This window comes from Engystomops pustulosus, chromosome 2, assembly GCF_040894005.1.
Source record: "Engystomops pustulosus chromosome 2, aEngPut4.maternal, whole genome shotgun sequence".
Lineage (NCBI taxonomy): Eukaryota > Metazoa > Chordata > Amphibia > Anura > Leptodactylidae > Engystomops > Engystomops pustulosus.
Window position 1 is genome coordinate 67,726,796 of NC_092412.1, and position 26,501 is coordinate 67,753,296.

Consider the following 26,501-nt stretch of genomic DNA (forward strand, 5'->3'; position numbering starts at 1 on the left):
GACAGGACAACAGGAAGGAATTGAAGGAAAGATGAATGTGGCCATGTACAGCAATATCCTGGATGAAAACCTCCTCCAGAGTGCTCTGGACCTCAGACTGGGCTGAAGGTTCACCTTCCAACAAGACAATGAGCACACAGCTAAAATAATAAAAGCAGTGACTTCAGAACAACTCTGTGACCATTCCTGACTGGTCCACCCAGAGCCCTGACTTAAACTCAATAGAGCATCTCTGGAGAGACTTGACAATGTCTTCCACCAATGTTTTCCATCCAACCTGAGGGAACTGGAGAGGATCTGCGAGGAAAAATGGCATAGGATCCCCAAATCCAGGTGTGAAAAACTTGTTATATCATTCCCAAGAAGACTCATGGATGTTCTAGTGCAAAAGCTGCTTCTACTCAATACTGAGCAAAGGGGCTGAATACTTATGGCCATGTGATATTTCAGTTTCCTCGTAGCTGCGTGCCCTCGTCCGACAAGCCGGCTACTGCGCATGTGCAGAACGCCATCATGACGGATGAGGGTGCGCAGCTACGAGGAGCTGCGCGCCGCACGCAACAGGGTAGGAGGAGTAATGTGGCTACTGGGGCGTGGAGTAGCCGTGCTGTGTAGCCTCGTACCCGGCTACTCCACGCCCCAGTAGCCGCATAACGAAATTTACATATTAGTTCAATAAAGTGTACCAAAAGTTAGCGGGGACGTGAGGATTAGCTCTAAAAAGAGCTATCCTCACGTCCCTTACATCCACCTACCACCCGATCTACCTTTATAGGTAGAATCGTGGTGGTAGGTTCCCTTTAAATGACTTTGGTAATCAACAACTAAACAGCAAAAATAAAGAATAAAACATTACAAGGACTCAAAAAAATCATAGTATCCACGGACCACATTTTTGTAGTCTATATTTTATTTTTAAAAGGCAGAAATGTGCACTTGGGCCCTATTAGTCCCATTTCTGCCTCTTTTTTAGCCCAGCCTGAGGTCTTAAAGAGTATTAAAGAATATTTCTATGTATAATATATTATTTTTATTTTAACTGTTATACTTCAAGTGTTTGCACTAAGGTATACCTTTTAAGTGGATGAATATCCCGGGAATATTTGCGAAAATTGAAAAATAAATTTTTTTTACTCATACATCTATAGCTACAGTGTGGATTGGTGCTTGGTGCTACTTTCTGTCTTGTTCAAATTTACTGATACAGTTAAGCACCTGTATGTCGCCATCAGCACGCCCACGGTCCATTTCATATCTATGTTAATGTCAGGGTAGTGCTGCGATAAAAAAATTTTTCTTTTAGAATTCCATGTGTATGGAGGTGTTGGGAGGCCTCTTGCTAAAATCAGCATGTGGCTGACAGCTATGTTATGAGAATGGTCAACTTTACTATGATGTGTCCTTTGTTCCCTGTGCAATAAATTCTCCCCAACCCCTCTCATCTGCCCATTAAATAATGGGGAAGGGTGGGGGATAATTTCCTTTAGAGAGATCTGTACACTAGGGAATGGCAGAGGGACACTTTCCAATATACCATGAGACTGATTAAAAGGGTTTTCCCTCATTAAAGAATAACCCTCCAGGGGCAGCTTTGGTGTAAAAAAGATTTTTAAAAACTGTATTCAACTCTGCAGGGGCCCCATGGTTTCAGCGCCAGCCCTCTGGCCCCTGAGGCTTTCAGTCCACTCTCTACATGACTGTTGAGCCCAGCAATTGGCTCAGCCATGATGTGTATGACCTCAGCACTTCCAGCCTAAGCCCCAGGCCCCAGAGCACCAGTGCTGGAACCATGTTATTTTTCTTTACATCAAAATGACCTATTTTAAATTATGGAAGACATTTAAGGAGTCAAAAGTGTTGACACACTTCCTTTAATATCCTAGATGCCTTTTTGGTGGCATTTTTTACATGTTTTTAGTGTTCTATGGAGAAGCAGCACAAAATAAACAATAGCTTAAAGAGGACCTGTCACCCCATTTATGGGCACTAGGAGCTGCTTACTAAAGTAAGCAGCTCCTAGTGCTTGATCAAACGCCACAGTGTTAGAGTGATAGTGTTACCGGAAAATTCCGGTAACGCTATCTAACACTGCGGCGGGGTATAGTGTAATCATCAACTTGCAAAGCTGTCCGATGTATTCATGAGGGGGCGGTCCGAGGCGCTGCCTTTACCCCGGACCGCCCCGCTCGCTCCATAGGCCGGCATTGACTGCCGTGCTAGGCGGCAGTCACCGCCCCTAGTCACGCCCCAACCCCGCCCCCTCATGAGTACGTCGGACAGCTTTGCGAGCTGTCTGACAATTACACTATACCCTGCTGCAGTGTTAGATAGCGTTACCGGAGGTTTCCAGTAACGCTATCACTCTAACATTGCGGCGTTTGTTCAAGCACTAGGAGTTGCTTACTTTAGTAAGCAGCTCCTAGTGCCGATAAATGGGGTGACAGGTCCTCTTTAAGCATGACATTTAGAGAAACATGCTAAACATGAAACATGACATTTAGAGAAGCAATAATCCTACATTAAAATTAAAAGTATCTTCTGTATGTTGTGTCACAATCACAGAAAGAAATGCAATGAAGTCACTGGTCTGTGAAGCGGATGCGGTGGGGGAGCAGCTGGTGGACCCCTCCAATATCAATTTAATTAATCCTGGTCAACCACCTTCACAACTGGAACTTCAGGTAAACAAGATTAACATGTAAATTAGAGATCTGCTCCATGTAGGGATCATTCTGTGTGTTTTTCAAAGAATAGACAATTGCGCCCTCCTGTGGACAAATTAGTATATTTTTTCCCCAAAATGAAGGTACGTGTAACTAAGTATGTACAACACATACATAGTTTTTTTTTTTTAGAAAGTCCAAATGGAGCCCTAGAGCAGAATATAATTTAGTCTATGATGATAGTGATGATAGCACATGTAAAGTGAAATTATTAACATCTATCAAATATGATAAACCAGGGGCAGTTACTCCTAGATCCAGGCACTGTAACTGTGGTAATCTTCTTATATTTGTTATTCATGGCCCTCTCCTTTTACAATTCTGCTAATGAGCCTGAAGGGCCCCTGGGCAGGTTACTAGAGCCCCAGCATGATGTAGCTTCACAGGCTAATACACTGTGCTGGAGCACTTCCTCCCTCACACTGCTTGAGATTACAGTAGGCAGAGGGGAAGTGCTGTCGTAGCAGGGTGGAGGGTGAGACAACCTTTGAAGTTGCAGCATACGGGGGCTCTGGTAAAGCCCCCCGAGAGTCTTTCGGGCCTATTAGCCTATTTGATTATGATTCTAAAAGGTGATATAAGTAGGTTACCACAGTCACGGTGTGGATGAGTGAGTAAGTGCCCCTGGTTTATGATGCTTGATGTACCCCATTATAAACTGATGACAATGTTCCCTATTAAAGGACGTCACATTGCCCAGGTGTAATCTTTAGAAGAAAGATGTTGCAAGTGTTCCCTATAACAGGACCTCACAGTACCCAGCAGTAGAGGAATAAGGTATTAGATATACATGTTCCTCATGTAAAGGGATTTTCTAATTTTGCCTAAAACCCAGGTTTTAGCGACGATTGGCACTCCCCGAAGGGGAGCGTTCATGGGGAGAGAACCCTGGCAGGCATGTTAAATGCCGCAGTGGCACCTACCACCCTGTGTGTGCCGATCTTGAGCTGAGCCGGCAACAGCTCTGCGTCTGATATATCAAACGCTGATCGCTAAATTAAAGCGCCTCAAGAATAAGAGAAACATGTGACTCTCTAAAGAGAATTCCTGAGGGCAGGGTGAGGTTGATTTATCTTCACATAGCCATTGTCTCTCTTACCCCCTCCTTCCTGAAGGAGTGGTTAATAATGTAGCTGAGCCATGTAACACACAACCACTGTCTGTCTTTTATCGTTCCAGCATTGTGAAGAATTTCCTACCCCTGATAACGGTCCCTGGGAAAGTAAAGGAAGCTGTATATGTCTTTAACTGAAAATTGGCAGACAGTCCGCAAGTACTTGTTCCATGGTGGAAGCAGTGAGACCTGCCAGGATAGTGCAGAGAACAATTAATATGCAGGATTCACTATGATTGGACTTACATACAATTTTACAAACTTATTTTTTAACATTGCACCCATGGAAAGGAACCATTTAGGGATAAGGGCAATGTTTTTTTAATTATTATTTTTTTATTAAGTATTTTAGGTGGAATAATTTGAATAACAGGTTCCCTTTCAGGTATATACATGCCATAAATATATTTCAGGGTTTCCGATAAATAGGCTGCCATGTGAGTATTAGGGAACAGGCTCTGGAATGGGGCACAGTGAAAAGGCTCATATACAGGTTAGGGATTCCGGAACAGATTATGACTCAGGATTCCGGATCTGGCCTGATGTAAGGTACTTGGTAGCCATAGTCCATTCAGAGGATTCTGACTGTAACCTCGTTTAAGAAGCCACTGGACCCTCATTTTCTGCATACCGGAGTTTGCTGATGGCTGGTTATTTTGTCAGGGTAAATATGCAGGTCAGAATAAGGTTGGGTTTTAGGTTAAGGTTCAGCCAAGGAAAACTGAGTCAGATCACAGAAGAAACAATAACCAGCCCTGAGTGAACTTAGCCCTGGGAATTTATCCAACCCTGGATGCTGCCCCAAGCAGCTGACTGGCTAGGGCTCAGGCTACCTGCACACAATGGGGGTAATTTACTAAGGGCCCGATTCGCGGTTTCCCGACGTGTTACCCGAATATTTCCGATTTGCGCCGATTTTCCCTGTATTGCCCCGGGATTTTGGTGCACGCGATCGGATTGTGGCGCATCGGCGCCGGCATGCACGCAACGGAAATCGGGGGCGTGGTCGAACGAAAATCCAACGGATTCGGAAAAACTGACGCATTTTTAAAAAAAAGTGTCGCGGAGCTTGCACTTACCTTCACTAGGAATAGGCCAGTGCATTCCGGGGAACTTCAGCGCAGCAGCGCCACCTGGTGGACGTCGGAGGAACTGCCTTAATGAATCCCGGCCAAACCTGTGAAATTTATAGCTGTGATCATGAGCCAATATAAGAAGTGAATGAAATGTATGCTGGTTTGGCCATTTTATAAGGGCCATGCCCCTTTTTCAGGCAAGTTGGAGAGCTGCCGAAAATGGTCTAAATACCCAAAATCCTGGCAAAGAAAGGTTGATGAATCTCCCCCATTGTATACAAACAGAGGCTGGCAGTGATAGGGAGCTGCAATTTTTATACCAGAAATTGATTTAAAATGTAAGATAAGCAATAGTTTTCTTCTACACAAACACAGATTTTTTAGGTTTTTAATATTCCATTGATGCTGTGTGCTTTTAGCACACTACCATGAAGTTAGTATCTACTAAAATTTCCCCAATTCTCAGTAATTATTTAGATAATTTTGGCATTTCCTGTATGAAAGTTGACATGCCTCAATAATAGTGCCACTATAAAGGGACATTGTACAGTACATCATCAGTCATATTTCACCTGCTAATATTTGCAGTAGATTTTGAGGCAGTCAATGGGGACATGTATTGGTTTCTTTAGCATAGTAAAATGTTTTTGATATTCTACAATTTCCAAAAGGGGTTTGGAGAGGATAGGGAAAAAGGGGAACAAGGCTGTGTGCCTTAGCCTGCCTGCACACTGTGCTGTCACCAGCCACAAGCAATGGATCCTTGGTCTGCTTTTGCTGTTCATTTCAGTGAGCACAGAAAAAAAAAAAGAAGGCTGGTAAATTATGTCAATGCCTTGTCCAAACCTCTTTAAGGATCACTTGATTGTGTTACATATAAACTCAACAAACACGGATAGCATGAGGATGACTCCAATGTAGGAACCATATGTGTCACAGAAATAGCAGCTGCTCTGAGTTTTCTACAGCCTCCACATGGATGTACAGTCTCAAACAGGTTCTTGTGCATGTGTAATGGCCCGCTGGGAATTACAAACTGAACCAGCTCCCCTTGGCTCCCTGTCTAAGAAGCAGGCAGTCAGGATATTATAGCTATTGACAATGGAAGCATTCCTTGGCCTATGCTACCACCTTGTGGCTATTTGTGGTATTGCAGCTGAAATTATATCAGCCTGTGTAGGTAGTAAAAGGGGTATTGCCACAAAGACAAGTTTCTTAAAGGAAATCTACCATTTGATGCATTCATGCATTATAAAACCAAAATACCTTGAGATTGCTGTAGCTACATTTGTTAAGGTAAACCTAGATCAAATCCTGTCATTTCTACTTGTCTTATTTTCCTAAAAAGTACTGTAATAGCAACAATGAACTCAAGATGGCGCCGAAAGTTTTGAGACTAAGGAATGTGAACACGACGTAGACGTGCGACAGCAGGGAAACTCTCCAATCAAGATCTGGGAACCTGATTTGTTATGCTTTATACGCTCCTCCTTTTCCTGCTTATTTTCTGTATAGACTGATAGAACAAATAAAGCTTGCGCAGTGCTGATTTGCCCCAGGTAATGGCATAAGTGAGACTTGAATCAGCAGTAGTCTGAGTCATTCCTTTAAAGATGCTTATTGATTAGAGACACAGCCAACACACTAAAAGAGGATATCTTAAATCCTAACAATGATGCAGAAACATATCTTGTTTAATTCCTGAGTTGAGTGGTTTTGCTGAAAAAACAATTATGACATTCAGGACCTTTGGAAAGCTGGATTTCATGCTTCTTGCAGTGCATAAACACATTACACGAGCTGTATGCACTGTCCAAACAGGACTAATCAACCTGAGCTGGATCACTAATACACAGCAGCTGGGGGAAGGTGCAGCGATTGATTACTTCTGCCTGTCAGTGATTACATATTCTCCTGAGCAGTGTAAGAGGAGAAGTGCTGAGCCAGGCACTCATTATCCTGAATTTTATCATTGTTTTTTCTGCAAAACCACCCAGTTTAGTGATTAAACAAGATATGATTCTGCATCAGTGTAGCTACAGCATTCTCAATGTATGTTTGGTTCATAATGCATCAAATCAAATGGTAGATTTCCTTTGCGGCCTCATATACGTCCCCATAGAGGGCAATGGCGGCCCGGCAGCGGTACAGTGCCACACATGTGTGGCACCAATCCGTGCCATACATTGCAGAAAGATAGAGCATGCTTTATCTTTTTGCGTGTGTGCGGCCGCTCAACGCTTTTTTCTATGAAGAGAGGAGGGATCACCTCCTCCTCCTCTCCAGCACATGGCGGTGCCCGCATGTTGGGCATACCTCGTGTGAATGTACCCATACACAGTAGATACACAGTATATACACATTTACACAGTATATACACGTATATACAGTAGATGCATACATACAAATACACACACATTTACACAGTATATACACGTATATATAGTAGATGCTTACATACACATATACACACATTTACGCAGTATATACACATATATACACGTATATAGTCGATGCATACATACACATATACACACATTTACACAGTATATACACATATATACACGTATATACAGTCGATGCATGCATACACATATACACACATTTACACAGTATATACAGTCGATGCATACATACACATATACACACATTTACACAGTATATACACGCATATACAGTCGATGCATACATACACATATACACACATTTACACATTATACACGTATATACAGTCGATGCATACATACACATATACACACATTTACACAGTATATACACGTATATAAAGTTGATGCATACATACACATATACACACATTTACACAGTATATACACGTATATACAGTCGATGCATGCATACACATATACACACATTCACACAGTATATACACTTATATACAGTCGATGCATACATACACATATACACACATTTACACAGTATATACACGTATATACAGTAGATGCATATGTACCCAGTATATACACATATATATAGTAGATGCATATATACACAGTATATACACATATATTCAGTAGATGCATATATACACAGTATATACACATATATACAGTAGATGCATATATACACATTATATACACATATATACAGTAGATGCATATATACACATAATATACATCATATATACAGTAAATGCATATATACACATAATATACATTATATATACACACAAATACATATTTATATACTTACCTTTAAGGGTTACTGGCCACAGCGTCAGGCGGGTGTTCGAGCCGGTGGGGGGTCTTGCAGGTGCTTGTTCGGCCGGGGGGTGCATTTTTCAGACGGGGGAAGCTGGGGAGGGCGGGTGCTCTTTCGGGCGAGGGGCGGCAGGGTTGCTTGTTCGGCGGAGGTGGGGCGGCAGTGTTCGCGCAGGTGCTTTTTCCAGCCGGGGGGGGGGATGGGCGGACGGAGAGAATTGCGGAGGGCTGGTGCTTTTTCCAGCGGGGGAGGTTGGGGTTGTGACGGAGGGAGTTGCGGAGGGCGGGCGTTTTTTGGGCGGGGGGCGGCGGGAGTACTAACATTGTAGCGCAGGTGGATGGGCAGGCGTGTTGGCGGTCGACTGTGCAGTGGGCGTGCAGCTCGGCCTTGCAGGGGGATGGACGGGGGGCGGTAGGCTCGGACATGGAGGCGGGTGGGGAGGAGGTGACCGATGCCGTGGAGGCGGGCAGTTGGAAGTCACCTGTGGCGGGGGGCAGCCGGGCTTCAGGGAGGTGGCGGCACAGGAGTTGAGCCGCGGGGGTGCAAACTGGTGGGGGCCCCCTGGGGGGGCAAGATGGTGGGGGCCCCGGGGCTAGAGCCCCGTGAGCCCCGCCTATAATCCGGCCCTGCCACCTTTATCCTGATTTTAGACGCTAACTTCCTTCTGGCAGCAGCTGGAAGAGTGTAAAGCTACAGACAGATAAGTGCTTTATCTGGGGAGGGGGAGGAAGGCACAGCAGATCTAGTGTGTTGTGGAATAGCAGAGATGTAGGAGAGCTGGCTGTCATTGTGTGTAATAGGCATCTCATGGATCTCATGTGTCAGATACTAGTACAATGTACAGAAGCTAAATGAAAGTGTCTATAAACCTGTACCCTGATAATCTAACCGCATTGTCAGCTCACAGAACTAAATGGATCATAATGGGGCTTGTTTACTAAGGGTCACGCTGCACAATTTTTTCACACTGTGCACAAAAGCTGCTTGAATGGGTATTTAATAAGTGTGTGCGCTTGGATATTGGCGCATGTGATCCTTTAGTGGCACAGATTCTCTGGTTTCCATGCGACACAAATTAGGGGGCATGCCCTTGGATGTCTAACTGTTTCGGACAAGTACAGGATTTATCTTTTAAATTGTGTCGCAAGCCCTATGTTTAAGATGCATCACAAAAAAGATGGTGAACACTGTCCGACCTCTGAATGGGGAAGCGACACATTCATGATTACAGGCACACGATCTTAGTGAATCACAGCACATTCTGTGAACTCTGTGACCGGGTGAGTAAATGTGCCCCTATGTGTCTGCTTAGAGAATCCCCACCCACACCCTGGGATCTGACACTGACCATCACTGAGTGATAGCAGCTAAAACAGCAAAAATTGTAATTTTAAAGTAAAGGGCTTTGAATTTTATTGTGTTAACATCACTAGGGGATTGAAATGTGAGAATTTCCTTTAAAGTTTGCAAAATAGAAGTACTGTATTAAATATAAGAATCCCATCTGCTTATGATTCTGTGAGCTATAGAACTGGGCATAAAGGAAGTTAAAAATGAGATGGGTATTGGATCTTTGTCATCAGCTTGCATTTCCAACATTATATTTAGCTGCCTGTATCTCCGATTCTGTAGATCACAGAGCCATAAGCCTGATGTGATCTGATAGATGTGACACAAAAGCTTGCTTCTAGATGCTAAAACATCTAGGTAACACTACTCCTGCAACCACTAAACTGACTCATCTTATGTAAAAATGCGAGAAGAGTCACATTTAGGGTGCGTTCACACGTTCAGTATTTCAGATGCAGGAGCGGAGTGAAAAAATGAGGAGGAGCAGCTTCTCCCAGGGTGCGGTCACACGTCGCGTTTAACACATGCGTTTAAAAACGCATTGCAATAGCTGAAGAGTGATTTGCCTAATTAAACAGCTGTTAACACTTACGTTTACAAAACGCAAATGTTAACGCTTGTGTTAACGCATGCACTAACATTGTGTTAACACTTGCGTTTTGTAAACACACGTGCTATCAGCTGTTTAATTAGGCAAATCACTCTTCTGCTATGTGTGACCGCACTCTCAATGATATGTTATCACCCATTATGATCCACACCTGCTTTTGGCTTTAAAAAACTACATCCGAAAAACTGACCGCATGAGCGCAATTTCACCTGACTTTTTTTTTTACTAAAGCAAGCAGCTCCTAGTGCTACAACAGTCCCAGCAGGGATACACTGCTAGCGTTATCGTCAGGGGCGTCACTAGGTCAAAAGATCCGGGGCCTGTGCCCCGGATCTTTTGCCTTGTGCCCCGAATGTCCCGGGTCAGCAGGACACTTCTCCTGCTGCCCGGGCAGATTTCCTCTCTCTGTACCCTGTAATGGTGAACAGAGCCATCGGCTCCGTTCTCCACTAGAGGGAGCAGGAGACACAGTCACACAGCGTCTCCTGCTTCAAGCAGCTCAGTACAGCTGCCAGGAGCAGGAGACGCCGGGTGATGACGTCACCGCGACTCGGTCCTGCAGAGAATAGCAACAAGCCTGAGGAGACTGAGGTGAGTGGCAGTTTTTTTGTTTTTTTTATTATGCAGTGGGGAAGGGGAGAGAGGCACAGTCAGACGACTTAGTCATGTGGGGGACATTGCTGATGGCTACAGGGATCGCTGGGGACATCCCTGGGGCTGTAGGGATGTTACAGGGAGCTTTGGGGGACTTCGTAGTCGGGGCTCTGGAGAACATCATAGAGGGCTGTGGGGGACATTACAGGGGGCTCTGGGGACATTCCTGGGCCTGTGAGGAAATTAGGGGGCATTGGGGGGGGGGGGGGCATTACTGGGAAATGTGGGGGGTATTCTTAGTGAGGGACTTTAGAAGGGGCTCTGTGGACATTACAGGGGGGCTGTGCAGGACATCACAGGGAGTTCTAGGGACATCACTGGGGCCTGTGAGGAAATTAGGAGGGGTGTGGGGGAACATTACTGGGAACTGTGGTGGGTCTTCTTAGTGGGGGCTGTGAGGGACATCACAGGGAAACTGTGGGGGACCTTACAGGGGGCCTCTGGAAACACTACGGGGGGCTGTGGGGAACATTAGAGGGGGCTCTTTTAACATTACAGGGGGGCTGTGAGGGGCATTAGAGTGGTATCTGTGGACATAACAGGGGGCTCTTTGGAAATCACAGGGGGGGGTGGAAGACATAACAGGGGGCTCTTTAGACATTGCAGGGGGCTCAGGTGGACATTAGAGGGGGCTTTGAGGGACATTACTGGGGACTGTGAGGACATTGGGGCACTGTGGGGGACTTCTTAGTGGGGAGTGTGCAGACTGCTCCTTTATGTGGACATGATTAGGCAGGGCATCATTTAGTTTAGGGTCATATTGAGGGCAAGTTAGTGGGGGGCCACAGTTAAAGATATATATATATATATAAGGTTTTATGGCTTTTACAATATGTTATATTAGGAAGCATTTATTATTTCTGTAATAACAGTATTTTCAGGAGGACTTTCTGTGTATCTGTAGGCCGTATGCTAGCTATATGAACAGTAGCTAACATACGGCCACCATAGGAGAACAGTGTTCACAGTACAGTGAGCACACTTGTGTGTCACCAGAAAAAAGATCTTTCGTGAGAATGTGAGGAGCGGTCAACCCTGCACCTCCCCTGCCAAGCAGTCCTAGCCTGGCCGTAGCATATATGTATGTGAAAAGGGCCTTACAATAAAGGAGGTGGAGTGTTAGCGGTAGCAGCAGGATAACACTGTTAGGGGGCCAAGATGCAGGGACAATGAAGAACATAAGATGTCTGTGTGGTGAACTCAACAAGGAGGACACATGGCTGAGGAGACGTGGTGATGCCGGGCCTAATGGAGAAGATAGAGAACATATCACCTGCAGTCACTGGATGGAACAGGTAGGGATTTCTCCTGTGGTTTCTAGAGCTGTTATATGTTAGGTACAGTAGTTATAGGTCCAACCACACATGTACAGGAGTGGGCATTACTGAAAGTTCGATACATGTGCATTGGGGCCCGTGCCCCGGATCTTTTACCACCCTAGCAACGCCCCTGGTTATCGGAAGCCTCTGATAACGCTAGCAGATACTGCTGCGCTGTACACTACAAATGCTGGACCGCTCTTAAAATGGTCAGGAGTATTCATGGGGGGGGGGTGACTGCCGCATTACGCTTGTCAGTCACCGCTGGCCTATGGAGCAGGCAGGGTGGTCGGACTCATAAATAAGCCAAACAAAATCTGTTCATATACATGTAGTCTAATGTATGAGCTTTGATTCCCATTGCATGAAGCTGATCTGTCTGAGGTACAAAACTACTTCTCAGGCCACGTTTTGTAAACCCATGAAAAACGCAACGGCATATGTGTTTTCACCAAATCGCATGCATTTTGGAATGAGCGCCACATGTTGAGTATCACATGCACCTCCTGCTACCTGGTTATTGATACAGAAAACTGCAATAATAACAATATGGACTGTTATTGTGACTGTTATTTTAAGCATAATTGTTATGTTATGGTATTGCTGTACAATTCCTGACTGGGGCATAGTGAGCCGCTTCCCTAAGACCCTTCTGGACAACACACCGGTGCATGCCGGGAAATGTAGTTCACTCCTCGCTTTCTTTTTACGTCTCGCGTCGCCCTCCTTCCCGTCATCCCAGCATGCAGCGCGGCAGCCAGGGAATCATGGCGGCACACTGAGAACGGAGGGATAACGTAATAAGTGATCAGAGCGGCGTATACCGAGGGGAGAGGTGAGTCCCGCGCACGTCTCTTTTTACTATAGGTGGCCACTTTGCTGTCGCTCGCTTATATAAGTGTCCGGGGCTTCTGCTTCTTTACGTCCCTGTTCTTTCCGCTCTGGAGTAGAACGTGTTGATTGTATACAGAATATTAGGGATGTATTCACACACGGAAGACTTTGTGTCTTTTGTGTTGATGTCTGACCTGCCCTGCTGATATTTTGGTGAGGGGTAGGCACTTGCTGGTCTTGACAATCCATGGCAGAGCCCCGGGGCCCAGGCTCTGATTACTGCCTCCATCACACAGATACAACACGTATAAGTGGCCGTAGGACCCCACTTCCAGGGGGATGTCAGGTTGTGTTGTGGCCATTGTTGCATATGGTCCACTTATTTCTAATGGGCTCATACACACAGCTGTGGTTCCCGCTAGCCCTGCGCATGAGCTGACTGCTCGGGCATGTCTTACTCCTGCCCATATCTGCGCCTGGGGTAGCAGTTTTTACTATCATCAGTGTGAACATTCCTCACAGAGGCTGCAAACTATGAACCACAGGTTTTAGTTTTTGTTTTTTTTTTGTCTGTGGTAATTCACAGAAATTTCCTACCATCCTCGATATTTGACTGCAGTGATTGAGCACTAACATTATGGCTCCCAATTCTCATATAGGATGCCTGTTGCTTGTTCATTCACAAACTGACATCCACTGATCATGGATAAATGACAACAAAATCCCTGTCTTTGTATTTAGATGGCTGGAGAAACGACTGACAAACGTGACCGTGATGGGTCTCCATCGAAGGACCGCAAGCGCTCCAGGTCTCGTTCTGGTGAGAGGGATCGTGATAGGAAATCTTCTCCTTCGAAGGACAGGAAGAGACATCGGTCAAGGGAAAGAAGACGATCTCGCAGCCGATCCCGGTCTAAATCTAATGATAGGTTTGTCCAGACAAGATGTTTGCATGTTGCATTTAAAGGGAACCTGTCATCAGAAATTGGCCTGATTAAACCACTACATGTATGTTGTCAAGCAGTTGAACAGCTTCTAGATCATGTTTCTGTCATGGCCCAGCTTGATGGCATCATCCAGAAAATCAACTTTGAGGTTAGATGTAAGTTAGATGTATAAAGCCAGAGGAGGAGAGTTTAACATTGAAATCAAGCTCTCCCTGCCTTTGAGCACCTCCTCCAATATGATTGACATCATGTGCCGCACTTTAGAAGATCTGATCAATGATGTCCCTGGACACAGAACCATCAATTACAGTGAATGTGGCATTTTAAGGCAGGGAAAGCTTGACTTCAGTATTAAACTCTTCGCCTCCTTTACGTCATAAAACCAATTTACACCTCACTTCAAAGTTGATTTTCTGAAGGATGCCATCAAGCTGGGCCATGACAGAAACATCATCTAGAAGCTTCTTGACTACGTACTGCTAGTGGTTTATTCGGCCAATTTCTGATGACAGGTTCCCTTTAAATTATGAAGGTTACTTTGCCTTTTTTCACTTGATAATTAATGTTTTTACTGCTTAATTTTAAAGGGACAGAAGACAAAAAGATAGAAAGAAAGATGGAGGTAGAGAGAAGGATTCCCACCGTCGTGACAAAGACAAAAAAAGATCAAGGTAAAATTGTTTTGCTGCCTTGTAAAAGAACTCTATGCATATGTGTGTATTGTAGCTCCAGAACCTCCATTTTGTAGACTTAAAGAGAACCCGTCATGCAAAATAACCCCCCTAAACTAAATATATTTTCATAAACTGCCATTAGAGAGCATTGCCTCTATCCCTTCATTGTCCCTCTACATGCCTGTAAACCTAAGCAATGAGGTCCTAAATCTGTATGCAAATGACCTGTGAAATGTCCAATGAGTCATTAGCATATTCAAGCTGTCCACTCTATTCATGAGTGGGAGGCACAGCCACACCCCCAGTGCATGACTGACAGCCTGTATAATGATGTGAGGCTGTATAATGATGTGCTTCCTGGTGCTGGTGGCCACACCCTCTGCAGCCTGTGTGTGTGTATAGGAGAGATACAGCAGCTCCAGGCTGCAGCCATGTTACAGCAGAACATGTCAGATTCATGTGTAGCTGATGTCTGTGTCTCTCACCTGTATATTAGGAGGATGCAGCATGTCAGCAGATACAGCACACACACTAGCAATGCTTTACTATACATTACACACAGACATGAGCAGGGGGAGGAGAGGGGAGGGGTGACAGGAGTTACATCACTGCCTATGACCATGTGACCAGCCTCATTTACATGATAAAGAATAGGTGATTTTACAATGAATAATGTATGAAATAACTAGATAAAGGCTGGGATGGGATCCTTGTGATCTGCTCCAACAGGTAGTAGTGACAGGACTAGTGACACAGACCTGATGACAGGTGTCCTTTAATGTTCTAGGCCACTTTTATTTTTAATGTCTGATTCTTTTTATATGCAGAAGTCCCTCACCTAGTCGCACTAAAGAGCAAAAGGTAAAAAAAGAGATTAAAAAGGAATCTGAGGAAGATGCACAAGAAAAGAAAGCAAAGGTAAATGCAGATGCGATAGAAGAATTGCCTTTAGCTTGAAGCACATTTTTAAGTCTCCCAACTTTAGAACTTTGTAAACAAAACTGGGTATATAGTTATAAAAAATTATGCTAATCAGTTTGGGGCACCTCAGTGACTTGTCTTTTAATTAATCACTAATAAATTAAGACAAGCGGCTCTGGTGACGTAGTAAGAGGTCACCAGACTGATGAGCATAATTTTTATAACCCTTTATTGCTGAAATCTTGATTATAAAATCAAAGAATTCTTGAGGAAAATGGTTCCTCAGGAACTGGTTAGTAGGACACTTCTAGTAAATTTCTAATGGTAGATGTCCTTTAAACTGTGCCAAATTTATCATCTAGCATTAGAAGCTTTGATAAATCTGGAGAAGCAGAAGACTGACTGTATAACTGTGCACTGTCACTGTCATTTTTATAAATCTGTCCCATTGAGTGGTAATGTTGTGTTTTTAACACCTTTTATTTTTCCAAAATGATTGTGATGTGTTTACACATCTTGCAGCAACCAGAGGTATTTGTACAGTAGAATCTGCACTTATAACAACATTTATTCTTTTTAGTGGGTTTTTTTTCCTACTTTGCGTGTTATTAGCCATAGACTTTGTCAGTGTAATGTCCTCACATCACATTTCATATGTTTTTGTAAAGTGCAGCACTATTTCATGATTTTGGTAAAATCTTTTGATTTTAGCTGAAGCGACTGCTCATGCTTACACTGTTTCTTTGTACACTGACAGTTAATAAAAATGGTACTTGTCTATGTCACAGGCACAGCCACTTTCCTTGGAGGAGCTGTTGGCTAAAAAGAAAATGGAAGAAGAAGCCGAATCTAAGGTAGATAACAACATATTTAGATAAATAACAACGGGTGAAAAAATTATTTGATAGAACTCCTATGTCATACATATTCTCAAACTAAACATAATATATGTCTAAAAACTGATTTTGGTGGTTACTGTTCTGTAATTAATGTATATCTGGTTTCATTATGGTGTAGCCAAAATTCCTTTCCAAAGCGGAACGGGAAGCTGAAGCTCTGAAACGCAGGCAGATGGAGGTAGAAGATCGACAGAAACTATTGGAAGAAGAAAGGAAAAAAAGGAAGCAGTTTCAAGATCTTGGAAGGAGGATGATGGGTAATACTGTCTGCTTTCATATTGTCACCTATAGAGAGACACGACACCTCCATGTAATATAAAACAGTGGGAATAAGATATATTTACCTGTGATTACTAGAAGCAGAGAAATAGTGGTGTATACAGCAGTCTCGCTATTAGTTATGTATGGCTGTAGTGTGTAGTTATTTGAAACTTCTTTCATCTGGTAAATTTGTCTTTTTTTGAATGTGTTTCCAATTTGCAGAGGATCCACAGGAAAGGGAGAGACGAGAGCGGAGAGAAAGAATGGAACGAGAAAATAATGGCAATGAAGATGACGAGGGACGAATAAAAGTCAGAGAGGAAAAGGATAAAACCAAAGAACTGCAAGCAATAAAGGTACAATGATTTACCTTGGTGAAAGCAAACATATTGGGGGAAAGAAATCCCCCCCCCCCCTCCCAAATACATCACTAAAAGTATATCACAGAATCCCTTAAAATATAATATGGGGACATTTAACACTGAAGGGGCGCAGCCGGTGGAGGGGCAGCCATAGGGCGTTCTTGCGTACATTTGTTTGCAGGTTTTTACACGTAGCGGACTTGTCCTGGAGTAGTTCTGGCCAGCAAAACTCATGGATCCAGCCACTGTGACTGTTGTAATCTTATATTTGTTATCCATGTCCTCCTTCGTTCTAAAATCTATTTTTTTAAAAGATGCTAAAGAGCCTGAATAGCTTTTTGGGGGGGATTTCCAAAGCCCCTCTGTAACAGTCTGTGAAACTATAGCACAGTGTGAAGGAGCATGTCCCTCCCACTGTGTGAGATTACAGCAGGCAGAAGGACAGGGTGGCAGGGGTGAAGCAGCAGAGGGAGGCCATGGATAACAAGTATAAGAAGATTACCACAGTCACAGTGCTTGGATCTGTAAATGTCCATGGACCATGGTTGTGCTATACAGACCAAGATATCTTGACACTCCCCCAATGCAGCCTCTGAGCCTGATCCACTCTGGCAAAAGATTTTCTTTAAATAAAATTGTGTTAGGTTTGTTCTAATTCAATTATGTTAAAAAAAACAAAACATCAGTAAAGTGCTAAATATCCTCCTATTCTCTCCATTTAGGAACGTTACCTCGGCGGTATAAAGAAGAGAAGACGCACTCGGCATTTGAATGACAGGAAGTTTGTGTTTGAATGGGATGCATCAGAGGACACATCTATCGACTACAACCCTCTGTAAGTGACGTCTACCAGTACAACAAATGGGGTACAGGTGTATGTTATTCCTTCATTCGGTGGATGAAAAATAAACTCGCTCATCATAAGAGCAAGAGGCCTATTCACCAGTCTGAAGGGAGCTGTGGCTGCTGGATCTAGTGCTGCATGAGCAACCAACCCTTTTTGTAGGTACAGGGGACCCTTTTTGGTGGTTATTTGTGGAGGTCCCATTCAAGCTCCCACTGATCAGTTACTTAATCTCCTACATTGTTATTTTGAAATCTTCTTGTCAATAATATTTCTCCCTAACAAACTTTTGTCTGCAATCGTTCTTCCAGATATAAAGAGCGGCATCAAGTTCAGCTCCTTGGCCGTGGCTTTATTGCAGGTATAGATCTTAAACAACAGAAACGGGAGCAGTCACGTTTCTATGGTGACCTTATGGAAAAGAGGAGGACATTGGAGGAGAAGGAGCAAGAAGAGTAAGTACCATTCTCGGAGCCCTAGGCAATTCCTAGGCACAAATTCCTAAAGCAAGCGCTAGGTATCCTCCACGTGGCAAACTACTGCTTTAGGGGCATAAGCGAACAATACCAGTAACCACTGAATGGGAAAGTTAGTAACTGGTATTTGTGGCACATGCAACTATATTTACTAATGTTACGTGGTTCTGAGTCGTAATATTCTGGACTTGTAGGTGGAATTAAACAATGAGGCCTTGAGTAGCTTTGTTCTGTACTAAGGTTACTATTGCCTTCTTGTTCACACTACACTAGCATTTAGAATTCCTACTAATGTTCCACTTCTGGGCTCATTGTCCACGTATTTTATTTATTTATGTGAGACTGTAAAGACCAACACGCAGGAATTATAGTGCATATTGAATATTAACAGGGTGCGGCTGCGCAAGCTGAGGAAGAAAGAAGCTAAGCAACGCTGGGATGATAGGCACTGGTCTCAGAAGAAACTGGATGAAATGACAGACAGGGACTGGCGTATCTTCAGGGAGGATTACAGCATTACCACAAAGGGTGGCAAAATTCCCAACCCCATCCGCTCCTGGATTGACTCCTCTTTACCACCACATATTCTGGAAGTTATTGACAAGTGTGGATATAAGGTTTGTTTCAATACCAGAACTAATTGGCTTTTACACTTGATTGAATTTCTCATGGCATCCAACATTGTATATGGGCAGCTATAGTTTAAAGGAAATCTACCATCAAAATCCATCATGATAAACCAGGGTCATTTACTTAAAGATACAGGCACTGTGATTGTGGTGATCTTCTTATATTTGTTATCCATTGCCTCCTTCCTTCTAAAATCAACTTTTACAATTATGCGTGAGACTGTGTGAGATTATATCAGGCAGAGGGAGAACAGAAACCCTGAGATAGCAGGGGGGGGAAGTAAGACAGTAATTGCCTGTGAAGCCAGGGCACTAGATAGAAATGCCCCATAGAGCTGTTCGGGCTCATTAGAATACTTTTAAAAGTTGGTTTAAGAAGGAAGGAGGCCACGAATAACAAATCTAGAAAGATTACCAGTCACAGTGCCTGGATCTATGAGTAAGTGTCCCTGGTTTATTATGCTTGATTTTATAAATTGATTTCCTTTAAACTAATAACATATAAAGCCATAGATGATTTTTGAAGATAGTAATGGTTTGAACTAAATGGTTCAAAGCAGCCGTATAACAACTAAACACCTAACTCCACTGTCGTATCTACTTTAGAAATACTTGTATTCCCCATAAAAGTTCTGGAGCATCTCCTCTTAGAACTTTGTATTGCTCCCTAATAGGTATGTAAGAGATAATCGCTGAGTTTTAACATTTCCTTTGGTGCTGATTTGAATGTGCTCTCAACTTGAAACGCCCAGTTGACCATTTATAAGTTTCAAAGTGGAATAGTTAAACAACGGCAGAGAACCTCCGAGATAACGTTACTATATCAAGAGAAATATAAAATTGGGAGTAGATAATTCTTTTGTACTCTTTTTAACATTGGGGTACACAGACCCATGGATATAGGCAATTTACCATAAATTATTTGGGAAATATTTAGCATGAGTAATTAATGGTTATACATTTTTTCCATTGCTCTAAAATAAAAAATGCACTGCAAGTGTTACATATTGAAGTATACAGTTGTTTACAAAAATTAACAGCTTAACCGTGGAGACAGATTCTCTAATGTGTGAGGTCATGTTCACAAAGCCTATTTTTATTAAAAAATAAAAAATTACATTGTATCAGAAGCTGATCTTAAAATTAACCCTTCAAATGTTTACTACTTTGAAATAATCTTCAATTTTTCTTGCTTTTTCAGGAGCCCACACCTATTCAGAGACAAGCCATTCCTATTGGTCTACAGAATCGTGATATCATTGGTGTGGCCGAGACTGGCAGTGGTAAAACTGCTGCTTTCCTCATTCCCTTGTTGGTCTGGATCACAACACTGCCTAAGATCGACAGGTATAGAATGTTCTGATATTTTTCATGTTATGGAATAATAATTTATGTAAATGTTCAAATATAATAGCACCAGCTTTGTGTTTTGGTTATCTGGAATTTTGCAATTGTCATAATTGACCTTTTATGTCAAGAAAATGACCCTGATGCATTATATTTTGTAGGATTGAGGAGTCTGACCAGGGACCATACGCAATTATTCTGGCTCCAACCAGAGAATTGGCTCAGCAGATTGAGGAGGAAACAATCAAATTTGGAAAGCCTCTGGGTATTCGAACTGTAGCTGTCATTGGAGGTATTTCCCGTGAAGACCAGGGATTCCGTTTGCGGATGGGGTGTGAGGTGAGGCTGGTCTTAAGTTAAAATTATTATTATTTTTTTTTTTCTATAAAGCATTGTACACTGTTTCAATATGTTGCACCTGTAACTGTTACCATCTATTCTATGCTCCTTCTAAACGGCACAGGGGTGTAATTGTGTAGAAAATATTTGTTTGCCATCACCTGTCTTTCTACCATTTGTCATTTTTATAAATACGGCTAGTTAAAGGTTTCTATAGAGTTCCTAGTAACTATCTGACCCAATTCTTTTAGCTAAAAAATTGCCTGGTATCTAGGGACCTACGGAGCGAGTCGAGGGGCATGGCCTAATGTAATATGACCAGGGTGACATTATCATAGGTCTTTTAGCTTCTTAGCATTAGCAAACGTTACCCCATGCACATACCTCAACTCCACTCCCTGCAGGGTGCTGTGATTTCATGAGCTATATGCTAAGGACCTGCGATGATGTCACCCTGGTCACATGATGCCACTAGCTATACTTGTAAAAAATGTGGTAACTGGTTCCCTTTAAATGGTTTGTGGAATTTAAGGCACAGTTATACAACATTTTCTCCAAAAGTTGCCTGTGCCCTTGGACAGGAAAAGTTTGAACTTTTGAGGCAGACTGCGACATCTTACACAGGGAAAACAATCCAGGTGCCCAAATATTTTGTGATTATCCCCTTGTGTATGCGACTTCATGGATGTAGCACAGCTGTACTTGCATGTGACCGCCATGGAATCTTTTAATTGGTGTTATATGTTTTCCCTTTTTTGACTTAATCTGTGTGCTTCTTGCAGTCTGAAAAATGCTGTAAATCTGTGGGAAATGAATTGCCATCATTTGGTTTTCTGAAATTGCCATGATTCCAAAGCTGTTTGGTATTACAATATTCTTTTCATCCCTTAAGATTGTCATTGCCACTCCTGGACGTCTGATTGATGTGTTAGAAAACCGCTACCTAGTCCTGAGTCGTTGCACATACGTGGTACTGGATGAAGCTGATCGTATGATTGACATGGGTTTTGAACCAGATGTCCAGAAGATTTTGGAACACATGCCAGTTACCAACCAGAAACCTGATACAGATGAGGCAGAAGATCCAGAGAAAATGATTGCCAACTTTGAGTCTGGAAAACACAAGTATAGACAAGTGAGTTTGTGCAGCATAAAATATCCACCTTTTAAAAGGGAGCCTGTCACCAGGAATTTCATTTGTAGCTGGTGACAGGTTGCAATAGCCAATGCTACAATGCTGTTTAAAACTTCCTTAGTAGGCATTCTGAATCATTTTAGTAGTTTATAATAGTTTATTTCACATTACCTGGCTCCCTGCTGTGTGAGGAGGGGGGCAGCTGAAGCCTCGAAGTGCCTGTGTCTCCTCATGCATGCTTCCTCTACTCCACACCATCCCTCTCCCTCCTCTGTCTGCTCAGTGCACATGGCAGGAAATGTGGGGGGAGGTGAGGGCACTGCATGAGTGTGGACAAGAGGAGACTGATACAGGCTGCAGCTGCCCCCTTCCCCAGGACTCTCCACATGCTGCTGGCAGGGAGCCATGTTATTTGAAATAAACTATTATAAACTGATTCAGAATGCGAAGGCATTTTGGTTATTGGAACAAGTCGCCAGGTAGAAACTACATTCCTGTTGACAGGTTTCCTTTAAGTTGTATGTAACCACTGAATAATTTTGTACCATTTTTCTCAGACGGTCATGTTCACAGCGACTATGCCTCCAGCTGTGGAGAGACTGGCCAGGAGCTATCTGCGTCGTCCAGCAGTGGTGTACATTGGCTCTGCTGGTAAACCCCATGAGAGAGTGGAACAGAAGGTCTTCCTTATGTCTGAAGGAGAGAAGAGGTGCGTTTTTTTTTTTTTCCCCTCCTCATTATGTGATTTGTTCACTTCTGCCTTGGAGGATCTGTTAAAACACGCACAAAAAACATCCTGCATAAAAATAATGGGGAACTCTATGTACCCCATTAAAGACAGGAGGGCCATTATTGTTATGTTACATGCTGAGGGCCCCTGTTTTTTGTAGTTCTGTTCCTAGAATGGACTCCCCAATCCTAGTGTGAACATTGCCTTATGTTTGTTATTCACCCAAGTAATGACATATAAATAGCATTTTGGTACATTAGGAATCGCACCTTAATGAGTTGATGTTGATTGCTTTTTGCCTTCCACAGGAAGAAACTGCTTAACATCCTGGAGAAAGGCTTCGATCCTCCAATTATTATCTTTGTCAACCAGAAGAAAGGTTGTGATGTGTTGGCCAAGTCTCTTGAGAAGATGGGGGTATGTGTTCAGCCGTGTCATTTTATTGATAATTTTCTTGTGTTGGGTTTAAATGTGTGTGTTTGTTTGTGTATGTAATATATATTTTACTGAACATGTAGTTTGTAACATAAATGTCAAAATTGAGGACCTACCACATGTGCTTACTGGGTTCCAAACTTCTCCTTTTAAAAACAGTTTTCGTTGCAAAAGTGGATAATTTATTTACACTTGAAGAATAATCTATAGTTTCTGTTGCTGTATTACAAAAAATTTAAGAAATTTAAGTTGTTTGTGGCTTTAATATCTAAAAATGAGCGAAAGTTTAAGGGGTAGGAATATTTTTGCAACCAATTGTAATCAGTCACTTCATGCTCTTACACTTTTTGCTTTTTCCATAGTACAATGCTTGTACGCTTCATGGTGGTAAAGGGCAGGAGCAGAGAGAGTTTGCCCTGTCTAATCTTAAGGCTGGAGCTAAGGATATACTGGTAGCCACAGATGTGGCTGGTCGAGGTATCGATATTCAGGATGTCTCCATGGTCGTAAACTACGATATGGCTAAAAATATTGAGGGTAAGTTCTTACATTCCTGCTTGGCTTATGCTTTCCATTACTTTTACAATGGGAAATTATACATCTTGTATACACAGTACAGTCTTATGTGAGAATTGTGCCACCACAAGAGAATCATTACTAAAATGTGATTGCTCTTTTGCAGATTATATCCATCGTATTGGTAGAACTGGGAGAGCGGGTAAGAGTGGTGTTGCCATCACATTCCTCACCAAAGAAGACTCCTCTGTGTTCTATGACCTCAAGCAAGCCATCCTTGAGAGCCCTGTGTCATCTTGTCCCCCCGAACTGGCCAACCACCCAGATGCTCAGCATAAGCCGGGAACCATTCTTACAAAGAAGAGAAGGGAAGAGACCATCTTTGCCTGAATTGACTTCCACTTCCAGATTTTATTTAACATGTTGGACATTAAAAACTTGGGGACAATTGTCACCAGTGATTTCTTTACTTGTTAGGAGAGCACCAGAGTATCTGTTCTTACAGTACAATACAGTGAATGTGATGGCCACTTGGTTCAAACTACTGTGCCCTTCAGCATTTATTGTCCTGTTTTGCAGCCCTTGAATTTAACTATTTGTTTGCAGGTGCACTCTGTACGTCCCATAACCATAGATGGAAAATAGGAAAGTTCTGTCTTGTTTGCATTGTCGAGCTTGATTTTAAATGTGAGATTTTGGTTGGGGAGCAGACTCGCCACACCGGTAGGGAGGAAGGATGTGCTCCCAGACGCTGTTTTTTTTGGTGTATTATCTACAAGTGTATGGGAAGAATTCATCAAAACATATGCAGCAGTTTCCCGACATAGATATTGGAGCATCCCATATTTTTGTGGGTATATTTTTAATTACTTTGAACTCTCCACTTTTCAAAACGTTTGGAATAGAATAAGAGTTCAGGTCTACTGTCTATTCCAGATATGCCATCATTTTAGCCAAAAATTCACCCAAATGATGGCTGCAGTGCATGCCAATTTATAGCAATATCAGACATTAATCTCCCAAATTTATTTTTTTTCTATGAGATGTTTAGATATTCTGTTCCAAACATGACATTTTTCATATAAATGTGTATGGCCTGCATTTTCATACACATAGGCTTCAATTAGAAGAATAATAGACGCTCTGGGTGCGTTAATTGGAATAGTGTTTGATATTTTTTTTTTTTTTTTTTTCACACTGACCATCAACTTGTTCTTCCTTACTATGCAGCATTACCTACAACTGTACTGTCAGCATTTCACTAATAACCAGGATGTCCCTTTCACAGTATTGTGGAATATTAAATATTATTACATCATGCAGAAAAGCGTTTTGATGATAATGGAATAAGATATTATGGCCGTGTCCTGCTAGATGCTAGAAGTAGGGGTATATACTGCGATATGTCTTGATTGTACCCGTGGTTATACAGGACAATACACATTGTGGGGGGAGTTTATGAAGGCTGGCACATTGTGCACAAGTCTTTATTATTTTCCCCTTCTGGATCCCAATGCATTGAATATGCTAAAAGTTTCAGGCCTCTTGATCTTGAGCCCAGATTAATTATACACCAGGTCATGTGTGGCCTAAAATTCATCCTTAGTAAATTCCCCAGCGAGGGTATCTCTGCTCCCAGCCCCTCAATGACTCATTTTGAATTTGTGGAGATGGCAAAGGGGGAAAAAGTCACAATTTCCTGGTCGCCAGGCAACTTTTTTTTAAAAGTTAATTTTAAATTCCATTGGTTGAATCTTTCACCTTATTGTCAATCATTATAGTTAAAATCTTGGCTGTATTAATGGATAATCGTTCCAGCTAATGTAGAAGATTGTCATTCTTCTGATATTTGCATTTCCTTCCATGATTACATTGTTGGGGGTCTCTAGTCTTGTTCAGTATAAAGCAGTGGGCCACATACTTGGGAGAGTGCAGACATTTGTGGTCTTCTTGTCCCCTTCAATTGCTATATTTTAGTAATTAAAATCTACTAGTAACTGTATGGTGACGTCTCCGAGCCTGTAAATACATGTGTTGGAAGTGTATATTTGATACTTTCCATGGGCTGCAGCTCTGTGGGTCTGAATAAAATTTCTACTTGTACTATTGTGATCTTTTTTAGGAGGTTACATGGTTTTGTTCTTATAGGAATAATTACAAAAATCCTCATTCCTGAAGGAGTCCAGAGTCTGGACTATATTTTTTTTTCTTTTAAATTTGCAGCCTTTCATTATTTTGTCCACTCAATTCAATTCTAAAATACATGCGAGTTTTGGCTTTACAATCTGGTACTTTTGATTTGACCACTAATAACTCGCAGTAACCATCCCACTGGAGTCGAGACGCCTTCCTACCCGTAATCCAGAATGCTTCCCTCCCTTTGTCAGGTCTGCGTGTCCTTTGTGTTTGCCTGTCTTGCCCCACCCATACCATTTTGCAAAGGCCATACTCTCTACCCAAAATGATGTCTTCTGACCCCATCTCATGTTTTCTCTTGGGTATCTCTTTCCACTTCTGGACAGCTGCAGTTTTTCTTTTTGTAAGTGTTGAGAGCATCAGAATAAATCTATGGGGGCAATTTTATCTTTTTTTTCTTTGCGAATTTGAATATTTGTATAAATATTTGCAACTTTTTCCCCTCCCCAGGAAACTTCACTGCAACCTTTTTTGTTCAGTTGCATCTAATATATATCTTTTAAAATTCTGATTATTGGACGTATGATAAAATATGCAAATTTTGACAAAATTGTGATAAAACATGCCCATTTTTTGCTGCAAAAAAACCCTCAGTCTCAAGCAGACATAAGCAATAGAATGTTACAGGTAGCTAAAGACTCTGCAGCTTTTGGGGGCTTGAAAAAACATCAAACTGACGAATATATCGCTCTATAAGATAAGTGAATGAAGTCCAAAAATGCGGAAAAAAAGCCCTGCACAAATATCCGGACTACAGATGACCTCCTATGTATTGTAAAATAGTGGACTATTGATAGCACTTCTGCTCCGGTCAGGTTTATACCGTTGTCTATACTGTATACACATTCTCCTTTACGCCATTGGCTCATAAGGCAGACACTCACTTACCGG

The 26,501-nt window shown here is 42.4% G+C and overlaps 1 protein-coding gene across 2 annotated transcripts; it reads left to right on the forward strand.

The window, feature by feature from the left end:
- Positions 1-2,658: 2,658 nt before the first annotated feature.
- On the forward strand, positions 2,659-25,517 carry DDX23 (DEAD-box helicase 23). 2 transcript variants are annotated; one of them, XM_072135147.1, is made up of 17 exons: positions 2,659-2,681; positions 13,641-13,828; positions 14,434-14,517; positions 15,348-15,438; positions 16,230-16,295; positions 16,459-16,597; positions 16,824-16,957; positions 17,686-17,798; positions 18,119-18,262; positions 18,675-18,900; positions 20,114-20,259; positions 20,421-20,598; positions 21,491-21,733; positions 22,291-22,442; positions 22,772-22,880; positions 23,261-23,435; positions 23,581-25,517. In XM_072135147.1, exons 2-17 carry the CDS (start codon positions 13,641-13,643, stop codon positions 23,802-23,804), a joined length of 2,412 nt encoding a protein of 803 aa, XP_071991248.1. In that variant the 5' UTR covers positions 2,659-2,681; the 3' UTR covers positions 23,805-25,517. The 2 variants fall into 2 exon arrangements, with proteins under 2 accessions (XP_071991248.1, XP_071991249.1); XM_072135148.1 differs by lacking the exon at positions 2,659-2,681 and adding an exon at positions 12,748-12,900.
- Positions 25,518-26,501: the final 984 nt, after the last annotated feature.